The sequence below is a fragment of the Pomacea canaliculata genome, linkage group LG1 (assembly GCF_003073045.1).
Source record: "Pomacea canaliculata isolate SZHN2017 linkage group LG1, ASM307304v1, whole genome shotgun sequence".
Classification (NCBI taxonomy): Eukaryota; Metazoa; Mollusca; class Gastropoda; order Architaenioglossa; family Ampullariidae; genus Pomacea; species Pomacea canaliculata.
Window position 1 is genome coordinate 13,319,806 of NC_037590.1, and position 26,085 is coordinate 13,345,890.

Below are 26,085 nucleotides of genomic sequence, written 5' to 3' on the forward strand. Positions count from 1 at the left end.
ATTATCTTTCAAGAAATCCCATGGACTAGGAATTAATGACATGCTGAGTACTCTGACGATTGGCCAATGAGAAAGTGTTCCAGACTTCTTCCATAAAACTGCAGATGATTATTTTTCCTCTCAACCTTTCAACAATCTTTAGATATGTATCTTAAGTGTTACAGAACACCTCGTGATGTCTGTTCTTTAGTTGCCTTTTCGGGGGGGGAAAAAAGGGAGCTAACTGACGTCTGTCGATGATCGGGGCAGACAACACGCTTCGAGACGTCAACAAGAAAGGTAACTCGCTCGCTGCTCAGCTCGTTAGTGCATTTCAGTCTATGACAAACAGGCGAGCAATGCGAGATGGTGTTGCCAGCGGCGATGAAGGCAGCGGCGCAATGGATACAAATGACCAGCAGGTCCCGCTGGCTTTTCCACACCACGGAGCGGGCGGAGAGGCGCCGAGAGAAGTAGTGGTAATGTTGCGTGGTAAATAAATCTATTAAAGCAATGGCGCGACGGATGCAAAGCTTGTAAGCACGGAGGCGAGGAAAGGGGTGGGAAGAGGGTGTCTGCTAGTCTATCGTCATCGATCTTGCAAGTGTACGGGAGGTCCCGTTAGCTGGTCTCCATCGATCTTACAAGGGCGTGCTCCTAGGATATGGCTTCGGAGGTTAAGGGTTTGGAGGTGGGGTGCTGGGTTCGGTCGACGGGAATTTCTGATAAACAGCTCTCTGTAAAGATCATCGATAAAGGGGTGAGGTGACCAGGGAAAAGATTACGAGCCGTTGTCGAGGGGTAGTTAGTGTCCAAGACACACGTGTCAGGCTTAAGGGTGATCAAGAAATCAGGAAGTATCGAGGTACAGAAGTAGCGGGAGGTATCGGGGTGTCAGAAGGTGTCGAGACTATCGGGTGGCCGCGTTTTCGGGGCTGTCGTTACACAGCTCAGAAGGTTCGAGAAAAATGATTTGCTGAGAACAGAAACAGACGGACGGCGCGAGACATCTGACGAGGGTGCAGGCAACAAAACTCTGTGGGACCCAGACAAGCGATGAATTCGATGCAGAAACTGATCAGTGCGTGGGTGTTTGGAAGCGAATTGATCTCGAAGTTTTTTTTTTTTCGGTTCTGTAAATCTTTAGGAAATTAAGTGTAGGTAAAGTATCCCGAAACTTCAGCGAGGACGGACTGACGCAGAAAGTTTGAAACGTTACAACTTTCAAAAAAAAACCGCAGAAAGAGTCCAAAACGGATTTGCAAATGGCGCTGACTGTTGTCTTTCAGGATGTACACAGACCAAACGGCGGACTAAAGGCCCGGATTCACCGAAAGCGTATCAACTCATCATTTTCTGTATTTCGAACAAAGCCCGGATAACAATAAACTACACACATGCACGCACTTGTTCAAGCTTGCTCACACACGACAATGAATGTTCTTTGTCCAGCAGTCATGTCCAATCATCCATTAATTTTTCAGTGAATGAATCAATGTGTGCACGTGTGTTATAGTCACCTGGTGGATTCCCTGCTGAGGGCGCCGTCATCCCACGTGTTGAACTGTCGCTTGCCGTAGCCATGTGCCACGCGACTGGCGGAGTTGACTCTGAAGCCTCGCTTCTGGCGGCTGTGACTGTTGGCACTCGGGAGGGCCTGGCACAGGGCGACCACTAGTAATCCAAGTAGCACCAGAGATGTTCGGACCATGATAGCAGTGTCGAGTTTTTGTTAGATACTGCAACAACAGAAAAAAAACATCCAAACTTGAGCGGTTCTTATGGAAAGTGGAGGTCACTATGGGCTGCTAAAGTATTTGTAGTATTTTGTATTAACAACGCGATTTACAGTTAAACATTACATTTTTTCTAACTCGTTTCGTAAAAATGAAAAATCATTTATTTTTGTTTGTGTGTTGTTTTTGGGGGATTTAAAGCTTTACGTCTTTGAAATATTCTCACCACTTTGCCATCCCACTCTTTCACATCTTTGACAAATATTTTGGTAATCAATTTTGCATTCCTTAACAGAAATAAACTCATTTCATCAAGTAACTATTTATCCAAGCAGTTAGCTTTGTCAAATACTCAAGTCTTTCACATAATATAACTTACAGAGTGATTGAAGACCCGCCGTCAGTGTGATGATCTGTGAATCTCACTCACAGTCGCTTTTAAAAGAACGGTACCTGACAAGGGTAGGGTTCTCAGAAGGAACCCGATGAAATCTACCCAGCTCGTCAATCATCAGCCTATTTGTCTATCTACTCACCTCCGCAAGAATCTATTTTAAGCTTCTGAGCTCTGAACCTAAACGATGACGCCGAGCCTTGAGGTGCACGTGTCCGCCATGCATCGGTTTCCAATGATTTTATTCCCACACACATCCGCCCCAGGCCCTTCCTTCCATCAACCTGAGATAAGAACTCACGACCTGCTTTTGTTTTAGCTCTCAGTGATTTTTACACACCTTTATTTTCTGTTACTGTCAAAAAAACCTGGGCATTGCCATTGACCTCAAGATACGAGGGGGAAGATGATATCGTCGGGGGAGGACAAGAGAACGCGGGGGAGAGCTCGAGCCGACACGTGCAGTGTTTCTAATTTAGTTTCTATGTAAAACTTCTGAAGATTTTCTGCAGGAACGAAAGTGACTTATTTAAAAACCATCTGGGTCTTACAGAGATTATTTTCCCTATTGTCGATGTTTTAGGGATAATTATTTGTGTGAGCAGGCGCGAGGAGGGGGAGGGAAATCCAAGATCGTGCCTGTCCCTACAGAAACAAAACTGTAAAACCTGCCTCTGGCTAAGAAAAAGAAAGAAATCCTCAGATGAAAGAATTATCTGCTGGGGATATTGGTCTCTTGTAAAAGCTTTGAAATTTGTCTTGCTGTTAGAAATCTCGATACTGCGATAACAAGATGAAGATTGACACGATCATGGAATTGTTCTTCAGGACACCTTTCGGTCAAAAACATTCAAACGGTTTTTTTTTTTTGCGGCTGACGTGTGAGCAGGTGGTGATATGCCCTTGTAGATACATCCGTACTATGTTTTTCATCGCAAATATTATCTGGGTTTGAACCATCCTCCCGCTTTGTCAATGTCATGGAGGTTTTCAAGACAAATGTTACCGCGATGGTGTCGTCATCGGTGCGATTTTTATCATCATCACATCGCTTTTGTTACGCAACGATTGTCAATTATCTTGGCAAGGGAAGATAACAGATGACCTATACACCTAAACGGCTTCCGGGCCTGGAACTTACAGGAAATATCTTCACCCATCCCACAGCTAAATCAGGATCACATCGATTACGGGTTATTTTTGATGTCAGATCGAATAGAAAATCGCTGAAACGATACAAGAAACAATAGCAAGGCACGAGGGGACGAGAGGAAGGAGAGAAAATATCAGAGAGATGTACGAAAAAGAGTCGAATTTTGTATATTGAAATATTTTCTCTCTCTCTCTCTCACATTCACACTCTCTCTGAGAGAAACACCCTCCTCACCCACTTAACCCCTCGCTCACACATACAAACTTTGTAGACTAAACGTATATATTCATATTAAAAGGATTTTTGAGATAAAATGCAGCCGGGGATTATGAAGGTATGAAGCAGAAGCTGCAAAAGAATAAAATCCGTTCGTGCAGCAAACGAGAGCTGCTGCACCTAAAGGTCATCATCTACGGGTGCCATTAACTACCCGCAAAGACAAGAGACCGCGATAAAATAGTAAAATAAAAAATGAAATGAATAGGTCTCGCGACTAGATATCGACAGAACGGGAGAATGCTATAAATGCCATTTATAAGATTTATTATTAAAGGATAAGATTTTGCAGCAGTTCTATTATTCCTGACGAGAGAATATAAGGTCCTTATGTACGAGAGATGAAACCAATGAAATATTTCTCTTTACACAATCAAAGTAAATAAACAGCTGCCGAGACAGCGATTGCCGCTTGATTGTTAAGATAAATAACACAGACAATTCTCTGGACAGAAAAATAAGATTTGTTAGTTTCCTGCTCAGCCAGGGGATTAAAATTGAAACACTTAAATTTTTGCCAAGACAAAAGATCTTTGTGTGACACCCAAGAAGCATGAAACAACTAAATAAATTTAACTTTGGAGCTGCAAGGTTTAAAAATTAATTACTCTGTGTTTTTGAGTGAAGGAAATCGATGAAGGAGACAGATCCAAAATATTTTTATGCCGGCTTACAATTTGTTTTCCTAACTGCATTGGTAACCAGTACAGCTTTCAAGAGTTTGTCCACCTCAAACAAACGCTAAGATTAATCACCAGGTAAACCTAGCCAATGTCTTGCCAGCAGACAATTAGTTGCGAAACTGCGCATGTCCCAACAGGCTTGTCACGTGCTGGGAGTGTCATTAGCGTGTCACCATAACCACCTGCCAGATATGGAAGCTTGTTAGCTATAAAGTGCTTTGAGAACCAGGCACGACAAGAGGATCGCTTTTCAAATTGTGTGCCTTCTGGGCACGCCGCCATGTTTCTTATCATCAAACGAAAAGAATCCTTCCTGATAACTGATCAAACACAATGTCTTCACCGACTCACTCACTCCCTCACTCCCTCACTCACTCCTCACCAGATATTTGCCAAGAAACGTAACTCAGTTTCTCTGTATGAAAGTTTTCGCGCCCAAGGTAGAGAATTCACCGAAATTTGAAAAGCTGGAACCGTCAGTAAAGGCGTTTGAGTGAAACCTAGCTGCCGGGCGATCACTGCGAGAAATGGCGAGAACTGATGAATCCGCGAATCTCGTGACAAATAGCGGTGTATTACGAGACGGTAAATACCGCCCGCCTGAGGCGATTGGCTTCGGCAGGACCTGATGGTGCTGAGGATTACCAAGAATTCGGCAAGGAGCTATTCTCTCCTGAGCTTAATACGAAGCTCCCATATTTATTATGTGAAATAGTAGAAAAAGAGAAGAATGCACGAAGAGGAAGAGAGTTTTGCTGAACCTCGGTTCCTAGTTGGGGGTGGATTGAGGGTGGAAAACCACATTCAAACATTACCACGAATGCAGCTACCAAAAGAAGGGAGGAAAATAGAGGTAGGGGTGGTAGGAGAGTGATGGTGATTGAAAACGTGTAGATATGATGCTAAATCTTCCTCCTACGGAGTCTTGAAAGTACCTTGTGGCAGACATTTGAAAGTTATCTGTCTTGGGTTACAGAAACTGTCATAAGATCACGACACCAATTTCTCTCCCTTCTGAATGTCAAAACTCCAGAAGAATAGTTTAAAATGTCTTTAAAAGGTGTCAGTTTACATTTAATAGCTTACTGGTTTGAAATACAAATATTTAACAGTTACAGGATTAAAAAAACAACATTTAAAGCAAGTGAGTTGAAACCGATTAAAAGAAACCCACTGAGATAAGAGATAAAATATATTGCGGTCGAAGAAAGACTGCGGTTTCTCAGCCGATCAAATTAAGAAGAAAGAAATAAATTAAAGAGATAGAATCTTTTCAACTTCTTACTCAAGTTATTATCAACCATTTGCCGCCTTCTTGCCTCTTTCTTATCGTGCAATGCAGAGAAAGACATACATTTCTTGGATGCTGATAATAGTTTCTCGCAAACTAAATTAAAAGATCAATGGCCCGGCAGGCACACCGCTCCCAGCTGCCGCCATTAGGTGTCACAGCAACACCGAGCCTATTGGACCCAGCATTTGTCTTGAGTCTCCTGGGGGAGCCTCAGCGAGATTAAGAGTTATCGTGCGCCCTCCCTGCACCGTTCATTTCTTTCATGAGCGGACGAAGCCAGCATCGACAAGACCTTCTCATGTCCTAATATGTGCTCCAGCAGAGTTCCTTTTCCTTCGAGAAGCTGTCGGGTGGGACTCGGAGAAATCTCACAGTTTAGTTGTAGTGGTTAAGACAGAGCTCCACTCATAACTACAAAGATGGACTTTGGTTGTTTTGTGGTCGGAATCAAGTGGTCATCGTTTGGAGAGGGGAATATTCAGTAAGTAGTTTTCAGCCTCGTAGGTGTTGAGAGAGGAGAAATGATGTTAAATGTAACATGTGTGTGTGTGTGTGTCCCCCACACTTTGAGAATAGGAGATGTGGTTCATGTCTAAAAGGAGCGACGATGTGGGAATGCTCTCGGAGTAAAGTTGTGGCCAGACGGTCAACTTCAAGCCATCGGTTAGCGCTCCAGGTGCTTCCATGCTGGACAACTGAAGCACGACGCTTGAGTCACCCAACATGAAACTGGTCAATGAAAAGAGCGATGTGACAAATGATTAATAAAATGTTGTTGCCTTTGTGTGTGTGTGGGTGGGCGAGTGGACGAGAGTCATAGTAAGTTATCGAAACTTCTAATCTTTTGTCTCCATCAATCATTAAACATCTGTCGAGGAACTACATGCTCCAAGGCCGGCGTTTTCACAGCGGCGACCACACGAGGTGCGTGGAGATATGGGCGATAGCACTCCGGCCAACGAGTGGCACCAGAGAAAACACAATCCGACACGCTCTGCTGGCAACAGAAGCCATTTGACAGAATCGGGTACTTGTCAGTCTCAGCCAAGCGGGGTATCCCTAGCTGCCTGGCAAGACAAAGCTTGACAGAATGGAAATCGTTCAGAGGATTTTTGAAAGAAATCATCGATTTTTTATGGCCACAGAAAAGAAAGAAAAAAAATCCATACCGAGTTGTACAAAATTCATGGGACTTAGAACTGTTCGTTTGTTCTCTAAATATAGTCATCGATTACGAATCTAGTCTTTTCCAGCGGCCCAAGTACACAGATAATATTTACAAATAAAATGTGTGACGATTGTAAAGATAACTGAAGCGATTTTCGTTCAGGTTTCAAAGGACCATTTTACTTTGCGTGAATGATAGATGAAAGAACACTTTCCCTTGCATGAAAGAATAGATGATCATGCAAACATGTCTCGTGACTGTCAATCAGAGATGAAACGAAGAATCAAACAAGGATTCAATGATGCATTTGAAGAATTAAAGAAAAATCTATAAGTAACATCTAAAGAAATAAAAAGAAAAACAAAGTATCAAGGAGTTTGAAAGAAAGATACAAAGAGAAAATGGGGAAAAAGAAAAAGTCTGTGTATGGCTGTTTCTTGATGATGCAATGAAATGGGGCGTTGGAAGCCATCAGGACTGATACGATTTTTCTATCAAAATATTTCTAAATGGAACCATCTGGATATATATATAAAACAGCTTAATGCTGGGAAACAAGTCGTCTGAAGAAGTTTTCGAACAGCCATCTAATCTGCAGATCGTACGAAGGTGGGCGACTGTGGAAGGAAGTTGTTGACGTAGACGCAACGTTACTGGAAGGGAAAACACTTGTAGAAAGCTCGTCTGAAAAAAGTCGATTGCCGAAAAAAAAAAAAAAAAAAAAAAGAAAGAAAGTGGGCGTTGTGGTTGATGAAGAACAGCAACATCGTGGGCGCGAAGCGGTGACAAGGATAGTCTCAGAAACTTGCCCACAGCAACATTATTGGCGCAAAGCGGTGACGCGGACACTCTCACAGCCTTCCCACAAACCACTGGAAAGACAAGCATGGCCGTGAAGTTAACAGACAACTCAAACACACAGATCTCAAAATCATTCTTTTTTGTGCTCTGCCTTCTCTTGGTGTCAATCAAGTGAATGAAGCCCTTACAAAAAACAAAACAAAACAATAAAAAACACAACAGACTTTTGTTGTTCTTGATGCCTCTCACGACAAAAGACCGTTTTGCTAACACACCTTTTATCCATCCATATGTTTCATTTTTTCTGTTATCCAAACAAAATTTCTGTATTACTCCTTACAGTTTTGGACTCTTAGAATCTTTCATAAGTGTTTTCATTCTATTCTTTTTCATTATTACAGTTTCTAAAACTTTTAAATGCTTCAGGAGACGTTCGTTGTCTTTCCATGTGAATTATGGAAAGTTTAAAATATTATTTATTTAATGTCATTAAGATAATACACAAAAGAATAATAAAGCTGCATATTTCTGTTCCGTTCAAGACAAATCGTAGGACCGAGCTAAGGGGCCGAGAGAATCATCCTCCTTTTGATGTCACCCTCCAGGCCCCTGAATACCTCTTCTTACTCTCGTTTGCGTGCTTGCTACCGCGATGGGGAATCCCTTGTTTATATTTGCAGGGTATGAAGGACAATGGTTGTTTATACTTGCTGGGTATGATGGAGAACAGAGAGTGGAAAGGGATGAGAAATTTCTTTGGAACAAGGAGATGGATTGGAACCCACAGAGCACTGAGTCATCCAACAGGCCCACAAAAATTCAGCCACTGCTCTCTCGTGGGATGAGTCGAATTTTTAAATCGGAAAAAGACCTTTGTAATTCGCCATGAATGCGCATGACTGCCAGTGGGTCCCAGTTGGCCGTACCTTTGTCTTGACTGATGCAAACGGACCCATAAGAGAAGTCTGAATCACCCATCATCCCTTTATAGCAGCTGAAATACAAGAATTACTGCCAGGAAAGGAGGGATCCATTTTCTGTAATTTTTGTTAGTTCAGAGCTAGAACATTGTTTTATCCGAATGAATGTGATGGCACAAAATGAGAACACTCTAAAAACACAAATTCACAATGAGCACAATTTAACAATGCCGGTCTACACAGTTCCGTCAATCAGGAAAAAGAAGATATGATAGCATGTTCCCGGCATTCAAACTGTCTTCTTCTTTGTCCACTGGTCGACTTGACCAGGAGTGATCGCCGTGCTCTGATGAATGAGATTGGCAAATGTGTGGGTGGCGACGTCCAGTTCAATATCTCCCACAGACAGGGGGCAATCTATAAAATCATCGTCCTGACAGGGTAAAAAACCGAATGAAACCCTTTTCTGTACAAATGTTAAAAGTTTTTTTTTTGTTTTAATTGTTGGGAGTGTCCTTTGAACCAAACTACTCGCAAATTATGACTTTGCGTCGCTTGTCAAAACTGTTCCTGTCATGCAGTGCTAAGTCTAACCTCCTCCGCCTCCTCCCCCAACAAAAAAAAAGTCCCCGCATCAACAAATGGTTTGATTCACTTAACAAAAGGCTGAAACGGATGGCATGCAAGGCGATGCGTCAGCAGGGACCTTCGGGGATGGGAAGCGATTCGGTCGTCGTCTGTAAATGTGATTACCTTACTGGCGCAGTTGAGAAAATTGCGGCGATGAAGTTAATCAGGACTTAGGCAAGGTGGCTGAGAGATGGAGGGTTACCTGCTCCTTCCCATCGACGCGACTGCGCGTAACGGGAGACAACCTGCCGTCGGCTTTTAAGATCGAGTTTGGCGACCTTCAGACACGGAGGCTTTGCGGGGGAGTATGAGGGTAGGAGGGTAGGGGTGGGGTAAACGAAACTCTAGAACCTTGAGACTCCCTTTGCTTTGATCTTAAGATCGCGTGCTTTTCCGTTTGTTTTTTTTTTTGTGAAGGCTCGAACTACAGGTCTGTTTATTCATCTGTTTGATTTGAAGACCCGACGGTCCGTAAAATGATGCTGACCTGTTTGAGCTTCAAGTTCCGAAGCAAGCATTTTGAGAAACATTTCTTTATGACCCGTTTGAACCGTGCTCTTTAGGCCATTAATTTCTCGCCGGCAACCAGCGCCTGGATGGATAATCAAGTGAAATGTGCAAGGACCGGACGAATGTTGCAAAATTTATCGATTTTATAACTTTAACTGCATCCGGGAATTTAATCATTCAGAAAATAAACACACAAATACGCATGAGTGCTTTTACTCTCTCTATCGCGCACGCACGCACACGCTCTCTCTCTCTCTCACACACACACCCTTCAGTGATTTTAGAAACATTTTTCATGATAAACCAATATGGATAGTCAATTCCTAGATTTCTCTATTGTCAAGAAGCATTTTTCCAGCGAAGAATCTGAAACTATGAGTTTTAAACTGATCGGAACAGTGGTGGCGTTTGTTTCTTGATCTCGACAACATTGAGGAAGATTGCATCGGAGACCAACAGGATGACAGTAAAGGCAGCTGAAGCGTGGTGGATAGAAAAAAAAATGTCTATTTAACTGGGCTCGCGAGGCTTGCCGTCCTGTCCAGGTCCTCTCTAAACATACCAAACAAAGCGGGGCGCCGACGAGAAGACAGAATCAACGCCTAGATGCTTAAGTTTGGGGGAGGAAAGAGAGAAAAATGGAGAGGGAGGAAGGAAGTGGAAGTGGAAATGTTCTGCTTTTGTGGCTTCAGCTTCTGCCGCCAGAGATCTCAGCCGCCTGCCCCTGTCAGACAAGTTAACGAGGTTAGGCGTTTGTAGCGCCAGGGGCTTGGTCAACATTCGCCGCAGGGACAGTGGCGCGCTGTTACTGGATTAACGCGGATAGAGAGAGAGGAAGAGGGAACGGAGAGAGAGAGACTTGCTGCAGACACTTACACTTCTAGAGTGGTTTAGCGCGATGCTTCTTACAGACCCCGCGCTCCGACCGGAAATGTAAATCTCGTAAACTCTCGGAAGGTACCGGCAGTCCTCAGTTCCGCGCGTTAGGAGACATTCGCGCCCTACAACTCGGCCGAGGACACATCCACATATCTATGTAGAGATAACAGATTTTGTAGAAATCACATCAGGGAATAAAAAAAAGCATTGCGTCAGAAACAAAATACCGTTAGATACAAAAAAGTGATCAACTATTTTTTCCTAAATTTGATCTCATAACAAAGTCGTAGTGACAAGACATAAAAGATAAATAAATAAAAAGGGGGCATAACTACAGCGGTAAGTCGTCAAAGTCCTCACAGATAGCGAGGTTCGCAAAGTTCCCAAAATGAGATCGGAAACTGGATCCCGCCTGAAGTATTGGGCATCGGGACAGCAATCAGGCCCTAAGGCCAAGAAGCCGAGGTCGAGGGTCGCCCTGGGACGAGCGAATACGTCAACTGTGATAACAGTTTGTGGTCTGAGATAAACAGTAAGGCTGCATAATGCAGTGCAGGCGAATATAGATTAGTTTACATTGACAGGTAACAAATCATAGTTCTGAGCCGAAAGTAAAAAAATAAAATAATTATATTTTTATGGCTGGGATTTTTGTCTTTGTAATATACTTTAATACTTATATATCTTCCAAAATGAAGACTTATGTGTATAATAGAAATGGTTGCGATATCATTTTAGGCATTAGCTTTGACTTGATCGAGAGTTTGCTGTCAGTTCCAAACACCAGACGTGAAAATCCCGAAAAATTATTAGTCTCAGAAGTGACCTTTTGTGAGCAGATTAAACTGGAAAAAATATACTTTGTTCATGCGATGGTTTTGCCCTGCAATTCACGACATAGCCATAGATTACAAGAAGACTTTGTACGCATAGAATTCTGGGAAATATTTCTGCCTGTCGATCCTATCAAAAGTCTGTTCTTTGAACACCCCACAGAGGGATCTGGCTTAAGACACAACAACACTATTTGGCAGTAACGTGTATGAAAATAAATGAATCATGTAGAGGTTATAAGGCCAAGCAGTCGAGTTCAGAAGACAAAGCTGATAACAGTAATCTCCAAAAAGAGACAAATCGTTCACATCTTGCAAGGAATCTCGTACACAAACAAATATCGAATAACACGATAGAAAAGAGTCCATGTAATCTTCAATTTAAAAGCAATTGAAAAAGAAAACACAGGATAAGACTGGAACGGATTCAACAAACAATTCAATATCTTTATTTACGAGCATTCACAGGAATATTTCTACAGTGCCAGTCTGACACACGAGTCTTGTCGCAGACCTAATGTAGCATCCTCCTATCCTATTTCTCAATCCTTTCAACGAATTACAATTTATTTGTAACTGTGGATCATGGAAAGGGCATGAACCGGTTTATCCCAGCTTTACAAGCATTATTCGGGTGTCATTCTGAACCGGATGACGATGAAAAAGGAGCTACTGTCAAAGGTAGGTTAGGAAGGTGAGACTTCTCTGTCGAGCTCCGTTTTTTGCGAAATTAATTTGCTGGTCTTACGGTCCACTGCAAAGCTGTTTGCTAAAAAAACAGCTACCATCGGATTTCGAGCCGGAAGTACAGACTAGAATCAGGATTTTTTTATTTTTTAAAACCTGAAACACTCTGGCAAGGGTCGATGTGTGACACCTGAAAGCCGCACACCTCTTCCTGCTCTCGCTGCATGGCTGAGTGAAGAAGTGATGGGGGTTTCAGATGACCATGTTTTTGTTTGCCGGCAGATCCTCCCTGGTGCTGGGCGACAACAATGGGAGATGCAGACCTGCTTCATTCCACGTCATGACTGGGAAATTTCCAGCTTTTGTGTGCTTCGTCCGGCTGCACTCGGAGCAGAGCTCAACAAATATTGGCTGCGTCCTATGAATTTTCATTCGCTTGTCGATCTAATGAGAAAACTTCACTTCGCGTCTTGATCCCTTAACCGTTTCGACAGCGGCCTTTTTTTTTGCGCGGACATACGGGCACTTGTTCGTCAATTGTCGAGGACGGTGACACGGTCGGCTCTGGCAGCGCCCTCAGCATCGTCAGGACATTCGATCTCTCGACAAAGAGGGTCCGACGCTCGACTCTCTAACCTGCCTCTCCGCTCGCACTCCAGTCTCTAAAACAGACTGCAGCATGAAAACAACCTGCTTCTGGTTTCTGTCATTCTTTTTCCCCTCTTTTTCTGGATTTTTTTTCTTTCCGTTTACGATTAAATTTATGAGTTGTGTTCACAGGTGATATAAAATGACCGAGACTCCTGTCGGATGCTTTTATTGCAAGGTAGAGGTTTTTCTACGGTTCCAAAAAGGGAGCATTTATTAGTTTTATCAGTCCTAAAAAAGGTTTTAGTCTTGCCTTTTTTGTTGTTTCTTTCTGTTTATTTTTTTTTTTGGCTTCCCCGTGGCTTTTTTTCAGGCTGTCTTCTGGTTAAAAAAGCTATTTAGGTTACTGTCAGCTTCTTTTCTAATGGCTTTATCTCTTCCCTTTAAAGTGGCTTAACTTTCTCTGTTTTTACATCTTCTTGTTGCAGGTATTGATTTTGCTAACGTTGTAGTGGATAAAGAAAGGATTTGTGTGCTTTGTCATCAAAAGCCGCTGGTGAAGCTATTGGGCTAACCCGGCGCATGCGCTGTAACAGAAGCTACGGGAAGCCAGTCATTTGACCACTCGTACTGTCACATAAACCAGCATAGAACATGAGCAGATTGACACCAACTGTCTCAGTTTTAGAATAGCTATTTTAGCAGAGTCTGCGAGAGTAACAACAATTTACAAATAATCCAGAGGTGGCCCATGGTAGGGCGCCACTGTGCAGGTGTGAAATGTTTCGGTTTAAGTTTTTTTTTTCGCTTCCATGGGCAGGCACATCGAAAGAGCAAGACGAGTGGCGAGAGGCTCTCATTCACTAAAGTTTTAATCCAATTCAGAATGCGAGCATATCAGGGATTTGAGGTCTTCCATGTTTAAGTGTGTTTCATACTATTTATCATTCCATAAGATTTCCGTTCTTATTATGGTTTTATTTTCTTTTTTCCTTTTTTCTTTTCTTTTTAGTATGCGCTTTGAGCCTGCCTATAATGGTTGAAAAAATGCGCTATACAAATTCAACATATTACATCCGGTCCGCGTCTTCCGGAAGTCGGATAGTCAATCGCTCGCCGAGACTAACAGGAAAGAGGCTGAGCGTTGGTCTCGGCAGACAGACAGCATTCCACCTATACATGTCCGTGGTGAGATCAGTAATTAAATTACATTAACCCTCTGATATGTGAGCTCTGGGTATAGACAACCATTAGACCTCCTTCTGAAGTAGACTTCTGAATGTTTTCTAAGTCGAAATGTTCGTTACACGTTATGCTTGCCTGATCTAAGTCTACAACAATAATTTAAATGTAACATGGAGCAAACACATAATAATTTCTAAATCATGCTTATGCACGTGCATGAGAGTGAGTCAATACATACACCAGTTGTGTTTATAAATAGCTATGTATAAAAGTTATGTATTTTTGTGTTTGCGACCAAAGTGTCTACGCCTACATTAGTAAGTAATGCGGGAATGTTTTGGTAAGTGTGAATCAATGTATGGACGGTGAAACCAGAGACCTGTTGGTGCAATCTACCGGTGTTTAGTCTGCATGCTACGTGCTACAAGATGCTGGCTTCGGTGGCGCCCCGAGGCCGTCTGCTGGTTTGCAGACAGCAGAAGTTTGGGAAATAAATAGCCCGATGTCGCCCTTGTTTTCTTACTTTCATCTTAAAAGGAGCATGTTATTCCAAGGTGATGGTCGTCTTACCAGCCCTAACCGAAATCTGTATTTTTTAGGCTTTTCGAGCGGTCACCGACATTTAGCAAAGTGTATTGCCAAGATGCCTGCAGGGGGGAGAAAAAGAAGAAAAAGTTTGAAAGAAAAACAGTTAAGTGCCAGTCTGTGTACATGTGTATGTGTGTGTGTTGTGTGCGCGTGTGTGCGTTTATGTGTGTGTTTATGTGTGTGTTTATGGGTGTGTTTATGTGTGTGTTTATATATATATGTGTGTGTCGCGAAGCCGTGGAATGGCGCGCACGTGCAGACGCTGCTGCAAGGTGTGATGGACCCTCGAGGTCTGCTGCCGGCCTGGTGCTTGGCTTTAACGGCTAGTCGCCACTTTCAGAAACTTTCCACATCTGTGGGTACATTATCATCAACAGGAACAGAATACAGATTATAACCAAGCGGAGATGTCTAAAAGAAAGTAGATATTTTTTAGATATACACCATTAGTCGAATTATAGAAAGACTGCACTGTAAACAACGGATGCACGTACACATTCATCAATCTATCTGTTTCTTCTTCCTCATAAAGAGAATGAATGAAAAGACACACATGTAACAAAGAAAATAAACCCTGAAAACTTGTTTCATTTTTGTAACTCGTTCACTGCCAGTGACTCCAAACTAGACAGCAGAAAATTGAGTTGCTTTAAATGGTTTTTTCCCCAAGAAAATTGCTCTTGTTGCCAAATGAATTCGTGCGTGAATATTATTTGCAAAATATTTTAGAAAGTAAAATGTGCCTTACACAGTTTTATTTATACAGCGTAAAGAAAGGTATTTGTTTGCAACTTTGCGGTTAAAATAAACTGAGAATCCAAGAATGACTTTGACTCGTAAGCGGTACAAAAAAATGCTGAAAAAGTGTATGTATAGTAAAAAACCTCACAAACTTATCCACGCAGCACAAGTTATTGTTCAGGAAACAAAACCACACACACCTTGTAGCTCTGGTAGGACACATCACACCTACACCTCCCCCGCGTCCACTAATGGCCGTTTAACAACGACTCCATACTTGGTAATGACATCACTGGGCTTAATGAAGACAATCTCAAAATGGTTATGGATTATTCTTCGTGACATTTTGACATTTGGACTTAACTGATATCGTAATGTAACAGTCTATTCCCGTTAATGAAGAGAAATGAACTCTAAAGTGCGACTGTTAATGCTCCATGCTGATCTCTAGTTTCTTCCTTTTCGCTTTTAAACGATGCAAAATCCCGATTTAGAAGTAACAAAATGCAACCAAAGGTAACAAAATTCACAAAAGATGCGAGAAAGTGTGGTTAATAACAGGAAGTGAGCGAGAAGGACCAGGAACATCAGGCTCGGCAAGGGAGCTATACAATGGACCTCTGAGTATTCTCGGGACCAAGGATCACTTCATTCATGATGTGAAAAAACGAGTCAGCATTGTAGTAGGAAGGTAATCAACCGTTGCAATCAAGGAGTTATAAATAACTATACCCCTTAACACAGATTAAACAAAGAGAAAACAGTAAAATTAAGATGGGCCTTTAAACAATAACATCTAAAGGTCTGTGATGATCACGAAAGAACTTTTTTCTGTTGCGATTCAATGCTTGGCACGTAATAAGGAAGATTTAATGCCACATTCTAACTTGAAAATCACTTTAATGATGAGGAGCCCAAAAATATTGGAATATGATCGCATTTGAAACGCCAGAGAAGGCTTGCTAAGCTCTGCAATCGGATCGAGACTTGTTTCCCGAGGATAATGAAATAAAAGTCGCGAGAAGGAGAGAGAGAGAGAGTCGGCATTCTAGGGTAATCTCCCGAGCTCAAACCTTTCTTCTCTGGCATGGGCAGAGGAATAAAAAGCAAATGAGATTAAGAGTCGGTATTTTAGAGAAAAACACAAGCTGCAACACTTGGCATTTCTGATTGAGGAAAAATAATCGCGACCGGCGTTGTTCTTAAAGAGATCATTGTAGTCAATTCTCTATACAATCATGGCGATGATCATCCTTGGGTAGAATATCCATAAAGGTTTTAAACAAGCAAAAATAGTGATTCGCAAACTTGTAATTGCTATAGAGAAAATAGAAGTTGATGAATGAAAACAAGAATTAAGTTAGTGTCATTTATATGATCTCCACCACTAACTCTGTTTAAAGAGTCTAGATTAAGCACTAGCAGCGGAAAAGTTGTAAATACAGAAAAGCAAGGAAGGAAGGAAGAAAGAAAGACAGAAAGAAAGAAATTTAGAAAGAAGTATAGAAGAAAAGGCACAACTGTAGCAAAAGGTGCTGAGGTGATACGGCAAAGATAACTCTCCAGACAAAAAAAGTTAAATTTGTAAACTTGAAGAAAAATCCACGTGAGAGAGAGAGAAAGAGAGAGTGAGCACAAGCGGATACAGAGCTTATTAATTTTCTTATCGAGACACGACCAGTATTCATTCAGTAATATGGCAAAAGAATCGTGTAAAGTAATATTTTTAACACTATAAGCCCAAGTTCTTGGTCATTTTTTATTGAACCATAAGACACATTTTTACATACCGGATTTAAAAAAAAATTAAATTGAAAGATGCTCGCGGACTGCTTGAATAAAGTCCAAGTGAGACACGAAGCAGACGTTTTCAATCATCCACAAGCAAAATCCTGATATGATTGTCACAAGACAGTGATCAACACCTTAACACAAGCCTGCTTATTAAAATCGGTTCCGTTTGGTGCATATCTACGAAAATAATAGGACATTCTTGAATGAAAATTATATAAGAAGTTGCATTGCGAGGAGATCAGAACCCTTTAAGCTTTTTCTTTGCCTGGTTTGTCCGGAACAAGCAGAATACTATTTGGTGTCCGCAGGATAAAGAAGTGATAATAACACGAGACTGGAAGAAGAAGACCATTGGGACAAGCTTTATGTAACGACAGAACGGGATGAAACTCAGACAAAATAAGATGCATTGGACTTGTAAGCTGATTTCGCTGATCTGGCCAAAGCGTTTGATGTCCGTGGACTAGATGATCAGCAAAAGATCCGTTATGATCTGTTCTCGCAGTTCTTCACTTTGACCCGCCATTTGCACTGAGATCAGAGGAGAGAAAAGTGTCTCGGTCCTTAGGATGGCTTAGAGGACTGCCTCTCCTCAGCACCAGCTGCCTTCTGCTTTCTTAATTTCATTTGATACAATAGAGGATCTGGCACAAAAAAGTCCTCAATAGAATCAACCTTTAGCTGCTGTCCGTCACTCTACAGCAGCGGAAGGTAAGGGCGACGGTTGAAGTGGGTGTGGGTGTTGGGGGAGATGCTGAATACCCATAAACAGCAAGTTTTTAAAAAAAAAAGTTACTTCCTGTTTCAGACGGGAAGTGGGAGGAAAAATGATAAAAGCACGAAAACGGAAGCTGGAACTATCCAGATGCTTCCAAGCCTCAACATCACAGGCCTCAGTCGTAGCTTCAATAACAGACTTGCAGCCTCCAACCCTAGCCCTATAATTATCCTTGCATGGAGAAATACGTAAGAAGACAGATTCACAACAACATTTAGGCGACATCGCCGTTTCTCTTTAGCAAACCCATTATCTTCGCTTGACGGTGGTGGATTGTCTTCACTATTCTAGGAATGGTGGAAGTAGAAGGAATAAAAACACAAGTTGTCTCAGTTATCATAATTTTCCCCCTGTTATCTAGATAAATTGACGTGCGCTGCTATGCACAATATTTCACCCGGAACAGTATGTCGATAAATTCCTAAATCCTGTTCCTAGAGTATTGACAGAAATTAAATTATCATTATGAAATATGTTTCCCAAGACACAGGAAACAACGCAGTTACTAAAGATGCAAAGCAAAGGTGAAGTAGTCGCAAAACAAACATAAGAATGAACTGTTAGAACACTTGAGGAGGGTTGCATGGTCCATTGTTACTATTTCGATATCATCTTGCTGCCTGGAGCTGTAGCCATGGATCGGAGGTAGACAACCTCGCTGGTAGCAAACTACCTCAGCCCATGAATGACCGCGGGGCTACGAAAACTACATCTGAAGCATTAGTAAACAAGTCGATGACAATATCGTCCCCCCAGGAACCAAAGGAAATAAAAGTTTAACTAATCTGTGGAAGGAAAGAGACCTACTTTTTTCTTAAAAAACGAGGGTCATTTGCGTAGGTTTTTCAGACGCTCGTTAACCTTTCCCCGTTACTAGAGTGGAGAGATTACCAACGAAGGTTCTAGAATGGCTGCACTAAAATGGAGCTCACAACCACGCACAACTTTTATGGAGGACCACTAGCAAGTGTGAGCCATATAGTGGTGTTTCGTTACAAGGGTGAAAGGCTATTGGATATTTGTACCGAGCTGTAAATATGTAATAAAATTATATTATAGTCATAGTTATATTATAGTTAGCCTAAAATGATCAGCCGGAAGCCGTATGAGAGTGAGACTGCGTTTATAAAATGGAGGCTATCTTAGGAAGCTGAATTTTCTTTTATGTATTCTGACATGATGTTTGGGCATTAATGGGTAATGTGGAGGGTCTTAGATGATTCAGGATGTGAAGGAGTGTTTTGGTGAGAAGAAAATACTGAAGAAAGGAAAATCAAAGAAATAATTCAAGGATGTTGACAGGGTAAATTAAGTTACTTATTTGATTAATGCTTAGCACGAAATGGGAATTTGATGCTCGACACGATAAGACAAAGGCCGATGTTGATGAAGCATAACGACAGCTTTAATATTTCTTAAATTTTAATGCTGTCAAAGTTTCATCAGAGTTAGACAGAAAATATTATTTGCATGCAGCATTCAGTTTATATGCTTTAGATGAGACACAACGCAATTCACAACGTTTGATAAGAAATAAGTGTCAGGATCCATAACTCTACAGAGAATTTATTTCGCTTTGAAACGCAGAATTTTCTTCTCTATGAGATATTTCTTGAGATAAATATTTTCCAGAATAACTGCATGTCCGGCTGTTGGTCACATACATTGTCATCTAATTAGCCAGTAGCAGATGCTCAATCTCTACTTAAATTTGCATTTCAGTACGAGTGAGTTACAGCACTTGTGACTGTCCAGGATTTCTAGAACAGCTTTTGCTAAACATTTGTGTGAAGAGATTTGATGGGCATATCACATCTCTCGAGAAATCTTTTCTCAGAAAAATGTTGATGCAAACAGCGGGTCACAGACAGCGAGGGAATAAACGCAAGCAATTAAAAGACTTGGACATGAAGACCTACCTTGTGGTCTGGTGGCGTGTGACGACTGTCCCGGTCACGTGGTCTAGTGGTGTCAGGCACGAGGGTTGTACGTCCAGCAGTCTTGAAACTGCAACAGAAAAATGGAAAACTTAGACTGTAGCAGTAAGGCAAAATTCATATCGTGGATTTGCTAGCTTCCAACAGCCTCCTGGCGCTAACAGCGACTTTATTTCAACAAGACTTCAGCGTGGCAGCCATTTTGAAGACATTTGGTCTCTTAATATGTCTTTGTACTCAGTCCATTTACATTACACGTACCACATTTTCTAATTTAAAAAAGTTCAGCTAAAGAATAGAAACTAGCATTTTCTGTTCACAAGTCATCGTTATAAACGTTTTCCTGTGATAATCGTTCGTCCCACTTCAAACACAAAAGTACATATGACAACGCATACATTATACAAGAGTAAAGTAAGTGTTTTAATCAGCAATTAATACGACAATGATTGTCACCTGCTCTGTTCTCCAAGCACTAAAACACCAGATATAGCTCGAAACGGTTCGAAAGGTAGATGCAAAGATCTCGGTTACACAGACGACAAAAACTTATTAAATCCTCGAGTTCTACCAGGATTTCTGATAACGGGGAATCACAAAGCACTGAGAGCAAGACATTTCCTTTATAGTTTGGCGACCCCTCCCTCGCTTCCTCGCCTCCTGTAAGCTTCTGTACTACTGGCCATTTTTTTCGCCGGAAACTCAATCTGGCCGTTGGGCGAGCGGCGACAGTCCCCAAGCAAAGTGACTAATAAGGGCCTATCAATCACTTGTCCCAGGGTAAGGGCTGAGATATGATACGGAAATGAAAATTTCTTCACTTGTTGATTGCCGGTTCGTGATCATACTTTGGCTTTGCCTCTCCGAGGTGCAAAGAACCACGGAGCCCTGCGCCACTGGTCACCCAGCGGGGAGGCGCTGTGCTTATCTTCACTTCGTGCGTGGACTTCGTGCGTGGGTGAGCTGGAGATTAATGAGTCATTTCACCAGCAACAGTCCAGCAACCGACAGTCAATATGCAGTCACCTGGGACAGATGCAGCTGCGCAAACGGTCCATTTCGTAATTGGTCCTAAACACTTGCGGAGCTGAGAAGACGAGCTTTTGTTGATGAGAGAAACTTTTGCACTTTCTTTTTTTTTTATTATTATTATTATTTTGCTTTTCACCTAACGATAACGGCAGATCATATGGCAACGGAAAAATCCCCCGTGTGTCACACATTTGAGTGATAGGCGCTCGCAACAAAATAATCGCCAAAAGCTGTAGAAACTTCCCTTATTGCAAAGCTGAGAGTTTATATATAATTTATATCGTTTTATCTTACTATTTCGTTAATTATAAGTACTATGCTATTTATTTTAAGCCCTTTTTATGCTCCGGGCAACAACAAACCAAGCAGAAAAAGTCTAGACCTTTCAGGTGTAATGATCAAAGACTTAAAAGTAAGCAATAAGCCCCTCAAGCACACAAGCTTGCAAGCTGAAACCATTGGTCATACTTTGAAATACAATCCCCCATATTTATATATACAAAGTGTGTCTAGTGACTACAACACGTATGTGATTAATGTCTTCCTGTCTGGAGTGAAATATCTGTGTCCCTGTTTTTAAAGAAAACAACTTCAGACAAAAAAGTTGATGAGTGACATTTGATCGCATTCATGTTAGCGAAACAGCTTTTCCTTCCATTTCTTTGTCGTCTGCTGGCACCCTTGGGTGTCGTGGTGAGATGGAGACGGCGGCTGATGGCTCGGTGTGAAGTCTCGGCGACACTAAGGGCAAGTGACGAGAGGGTCTTTGTCGTGGAGTCTGTTGTTTCAGTGCTTCATCGACTACTCATCGCGAAGAAGAGGAGCATCAAAACAAGTCTCTCTCCTCCACATCCACGTCAGCTCTTGGCTTTGATCGCCAGCAGCAGCTGTCTGTAAGAAGGCGATCAGTCAGCTGACTAAACCTGATGGAATTCAGGTGTGGACAGCTTATCAGGCAGGTGTGCATAAGGAGCTTTGAATGTCTTTAAGGGTGTGCAGGTACACTCATCTTTTTAAAGCTTTTATAGCACTCGTTTCATGAACACTACAGAGGAAATGTTAAATAGCTAAATATTATCTTGAACTATTCGATAATAGCTAGTTAGATAGAAAGAAATACAGGAAACGAATACAAGGCAATAACACAGTACCTGATGTCTTCATGCAGTCATCTACTCCTCATTCCGACACAATTTCCCAAAGAACCAAGATGTCAGAGAAACCTTTACTATTGTAACATAAGTACTGTTCACAGTCCCCTGAGTTCCGTATTCAAATTGTAACTTCTCTACACCAAAAATCAGAGTTTCGCAAGTGAAGCACCCTGCAGTCAGTCCTGTGACACGTTTCATGTGCATGTAGAAGAGGTCATTGTTATGTGCGTGACTGTTATCCCTTATCATTTCACACCTGTCACAGTGCGTGTTTACATTCCCAGTTTCTCAAGCCAGGCAACATAAGCATTCAGGTGTCTGTTTATCTGATTGATTGCACTCGACAGTCGGCTTGTTGCTAGCGAAGGGCTACACGACTCGCACTAGCGTGCAGGAGAGAAAGGAATTTCATTAAAAGTCCTCTTCAATTAGCTGGGATGAAAGACATTTCAAGTAGACTTCAAAGAATGGCAACGCGGTCTCGAGCTTCGAACCGCCTTTGTAACCTTCTTTCGACGACACGAATTAGGAAATATAAGAGGCGACGTTCGTTTGCAGGTTTTGTGTCCGTGAGGAAATAACAGACATGGTTGTGGGAAAAGAAAAAACTTTGTAGAAAACTGGATCTGCTTTCTTTGTTCTGCACCGAGGTAGAATGAAATGTTAGCTGTACACGCACAGTCCAGCGAACGTTTGCCACTGATAGGATGCACGGGTACGATTGCAAATAAAACAAAGACCCATTGGCAGCTCGCAAAACACAGGTGACACGGAAGTTTGTGTGAAAAAAGTAATATTCTTCCATGTCACTGCGTATATACAGAGCGACCATCAGACGAGAGACGACAGACGAGAGTGCAAAATTTGTATAATACTTGAATAGGTACATATTTATACACAAAATCAGTTTTACACAAGATTTATATGTAGGTATGATCTAGCTTCATTGTTATCTGGATTCTTTAAAGTTGAAATATCTTTCTCTGAAAAAAAAACCAAATTCTGTCTGTAGTAAAGCAGAGTGCCTGCCACTTGTAGGTGATTCACTCGCTGGAGAAATAAAGTGCACTTATCCTTCCGTGACGATGAAGCAGATGGGAGGAAAACAAAATAAACAATGGAAACCTAGTCTTGTGGATCAGCTCAGTGCAACCAACCAGTGACAATGTTACATTTGAATAGAGTCATCCAATCATGATGCTACAATCCTCAGCTTTGAATACCCACGCCCGTAACACCATGGACGAGAGACTGCGTGTGAATGATAGAATGCAGATGTACTTGAGATAGCGCCTGTTCAGAAGTTTCAATGGGCAGACCTCTTCATTATGGGGAGGATCAATAATACAGGAGTGATTTCACGCGAACACAGGGCTAAATCTCTAAAGGGGAAATAACTTTGGAGGGAGCCCTTTACTTTGAGTTGCCAGCCCCAGCACCACAACGGGACCACACGCATTTTGATGCTCACTGTTGCCCTTTGACTTTAGGACTTCAAAAACTCGTGGGAGTGCCTTGTTGGCTTTAGTCCAGACCTTCTTTCTTGCAGAAGAAACACACGGCAAAATCTTATCTTGCAAGAAACAGATATTGTGCAGGAGGAAAAATCAATCAAATAATAAATAAAAATCATGCAAATAATTGTTAGCATTTGCCATTGTCTATGAGCGATCTGGGGATTACATTTAATCCCACGACAGTTACCTTTGCTGCAGGACTATCCCTTGTAACTTGATAGTATATTTATTAAGCCCGCCCACGGTCCCTCACCAATAATAGTTTTTGGTCGATCACTTTCACCAGCTTCCGGCGAAGTAGAGTACAGGTGGAAAGGTTCGCATTACGGTATTAGTATGTCCACTGAGCCACCACGAGACCAAAACCATCCCTCCCACCTCTCCCTCTACCAGCCTCTCCCTTCGTACAGGACAGATTACGGGGATAGGACGTAATTGCACGTAGTAAGTCGTTTTTGCGCGCTTGACCAGATCTGTGCAGCTGTGCGTGTGTTGATGCATGTTTATGTTTGTTTGCTTATGTATGTTTGTTCACGCATACTCACGATCGCCATGCCACCGATTTCCTCGCCGATCTGCGTCGAGAAGCCATCTCATAAAAAACCACGCCCAAAGCTAACAACCGTGAACTTTTCGCAACACCAGTTTCGCAAAGCGGTGGATAATTAAGATATAATTACAAAACTGCGCAATGCTATTCTATACGAAAATTCGATCAGGCGCTGAAACGGAACGTTTGTCCAGCGGTCTGTTTCTTCCTGGCCTCCTCTTGCCACCCTGACTTAAAACACGCACACGACCATGAAATCCTTTTATTCAGCGAAATAACTTTGACTCAAGTTGGCATTCGGGCAGCCCAGGGTAATTTGCTCTTGAAGAGGCGGGCTTTTTCAGATTAGGCTGAGTTCGATAAAGTTATTGTTCCAGGGCTCCATGGGGTCTTAGGGGTCGAAGAATCAATTACACCGCACAGCGGCGCTTGCGTGAAGGTCTTTTTTACTGGCCCTCTTTTAGCCAGCTATTACCAATCTTAAGCGTAGGCAAACAAGAAAACGCTATAGAGCATCCCACACATGCAAACTTCCTTCCACCCACTTCCATGTTTACTGATAAGAATGTCGTGAAAAAGTCGAAGGAGGACATGGTCTTTTTTGTCTTCTTCGCGCGTCCCGTCTTATTCGATTTGTAATGAGCATTCAAACACGCTGGCCGGATGTAGGCGAGTAAGTGTTCCCCACCTTTATCGTTCTCCCACAGGAGAGTATAGGAGAGGCGGAGAGTGAGAAGGAAAATGAGAACGAGGACGAACAGAAGTAGTGGATGTCAAAGAACAAGGACATGCGAACTTCACATCAATATTCTTGAAAATGTTTTTAAAGTCATCATTGAATTTTTTTTCCTGTTGGCCATTTGTTCAGCGATTTACAAAAATGCTCAGATGACATAACCATGCAATCATGTCGTCACGGCTGTGAGTTCTTCTCGTGAAATTTAAAACAAAAGCGAAAAAGCATACTGATCTCAGATAAAAAAAAAAAAATCTTCGTTACAAACCGTGGATGCTCAGCGTAACTTCAACCTTTTGCTTTTGGAGAGGAGTAAGAATAAAAGGTTTCTGACTGAAAGGTAAAAGGGTAACGAGAACAGCGCGCTCAATATGTCGAGAATGTGCCATTCAGTCAGAACGAAGTCCTTGAACCTTTCACGGTGCATGACGACGTGGGGCCAGGTGCAGAACCCGGTGCTCCGAGTAAGTGGTTAGAGGATAGGAAAGGGACAGAAGAGGATAAATAAACAGACAGAGAGAGAGAGATTCAAGTTGATTCAAGATTCAAGATTCAAGTGATGCTAGCATTCTTTGTTTCAAGCTTATACATATTTATACTGTTAATAACTCGAACGTTGCTTGAGACAGAATCACTGCGAGAGATACATTCTTGAGGTTTAGTAAAGCCTTCTGTTATAGCTTAATTAGGAATGATTGTGATACATGCAAAAACGTGCTAAACCAAGCAAACAAGACTGTAGTGCGACCATTTTTGTCGTATGTTTTGCAGGGACTGACCCTGTCATAAGTATTCAAATAAACATTTAGCTACTACGTCTAACACAAACACGGATACGAATCTGGGGTCTGATTCTTCCCATAAAAACCAAAGATCTTTTTCTCTACAGAAAAGTCGAGACTTTTACGAGAACAAAATAACCTGGACGTTGCTAAGTGACGCGAAAGTGTTCCAAGGGTGACACTATCAGCAGTGCATTGTTTTGATCCGGGTAAGGACCTGTAAGATTTAGGACACGCGTTAAAGTCATTCAGTGGTGCCTAGCTAAATGTCTCCCAGTGGGTTTTAAATACTCTCCCAATAAAATTCTTGCTTCATGCCTAGTGACGCATTGTGCACGCGGCTCCAGGACTGGCTGACCTTTAGCACGAGACTGCTCTAGAGTGCACGTCACAGCGTCACGCAGAATTGGAGCACACCCGTGGAACAGCTCGGGTCGTGACGAACGATTTTATGGCAACACCCAACAGTCACTGATGATGTACTTGTCTCGTCCCTGGGCCAAGTGCTCAGAAGAACATTCAGACGATACTTAATCGGCCTTCCGCCCCACGTCCAGTTGTTTCTTTTCCTTTTTTTTTCCTCTCTCGTTCTAATGCTCTCTCTCTCTCAGCCACTGCAGTAACGAAAGCACGTGAGCTGTCCTTGTTTGCTCGGTGTAAATCGTCCAGGCTTGGCGACGCCTGGTTCCAGACGAACGTGCCCCTTGTCGAGGAGGTCAATGGTTAAAGGGGAAGGGTGGAGGCAAAGAGCGGGAGGAAG

The 26,085-nt window shown here is 42.2% G+C and overlaps 1 protein-coding gene across 3 annotated transcripts in view; it reads right to left on the reverse strand.

Annotated features, from left to right (window-relative positions):
- LOC112567053 overlaps positions 1-26,085 on the reverse strand; it is a 54,633-nt gene that overhangs the window by 17,047 nt on the left and 11,501 nt on the right. The window contains exons 1-3 of one of the 3 annotated variants that reach the window (XM_025243559.1): positions 21,738-21,906; positions 19,537-19,624; positions 1,500-1,718 (exon numbers count right to left, since the gene is read on the reverse strand). In XM_025243559.1, the coding sequence (XP_025099344.1) occupies positions 1,500-1,690 (191 nt within the window). In that variant the 5' untranslated portion in view covers positions 1,691-1,718; positions 19,537-19,624; positions 21,738-21,906. Of the gene's footprint in view, positions 1-1,499; positions 1,719-19,536; positions 19,625-20,010; positions 20,143-21,737; positions 21,907-26,085 lie in introns of those variants that run through there. The other 2 variants (XM_025243570.1, XM_025243551.1) reach the window with 2 other exon arrangements.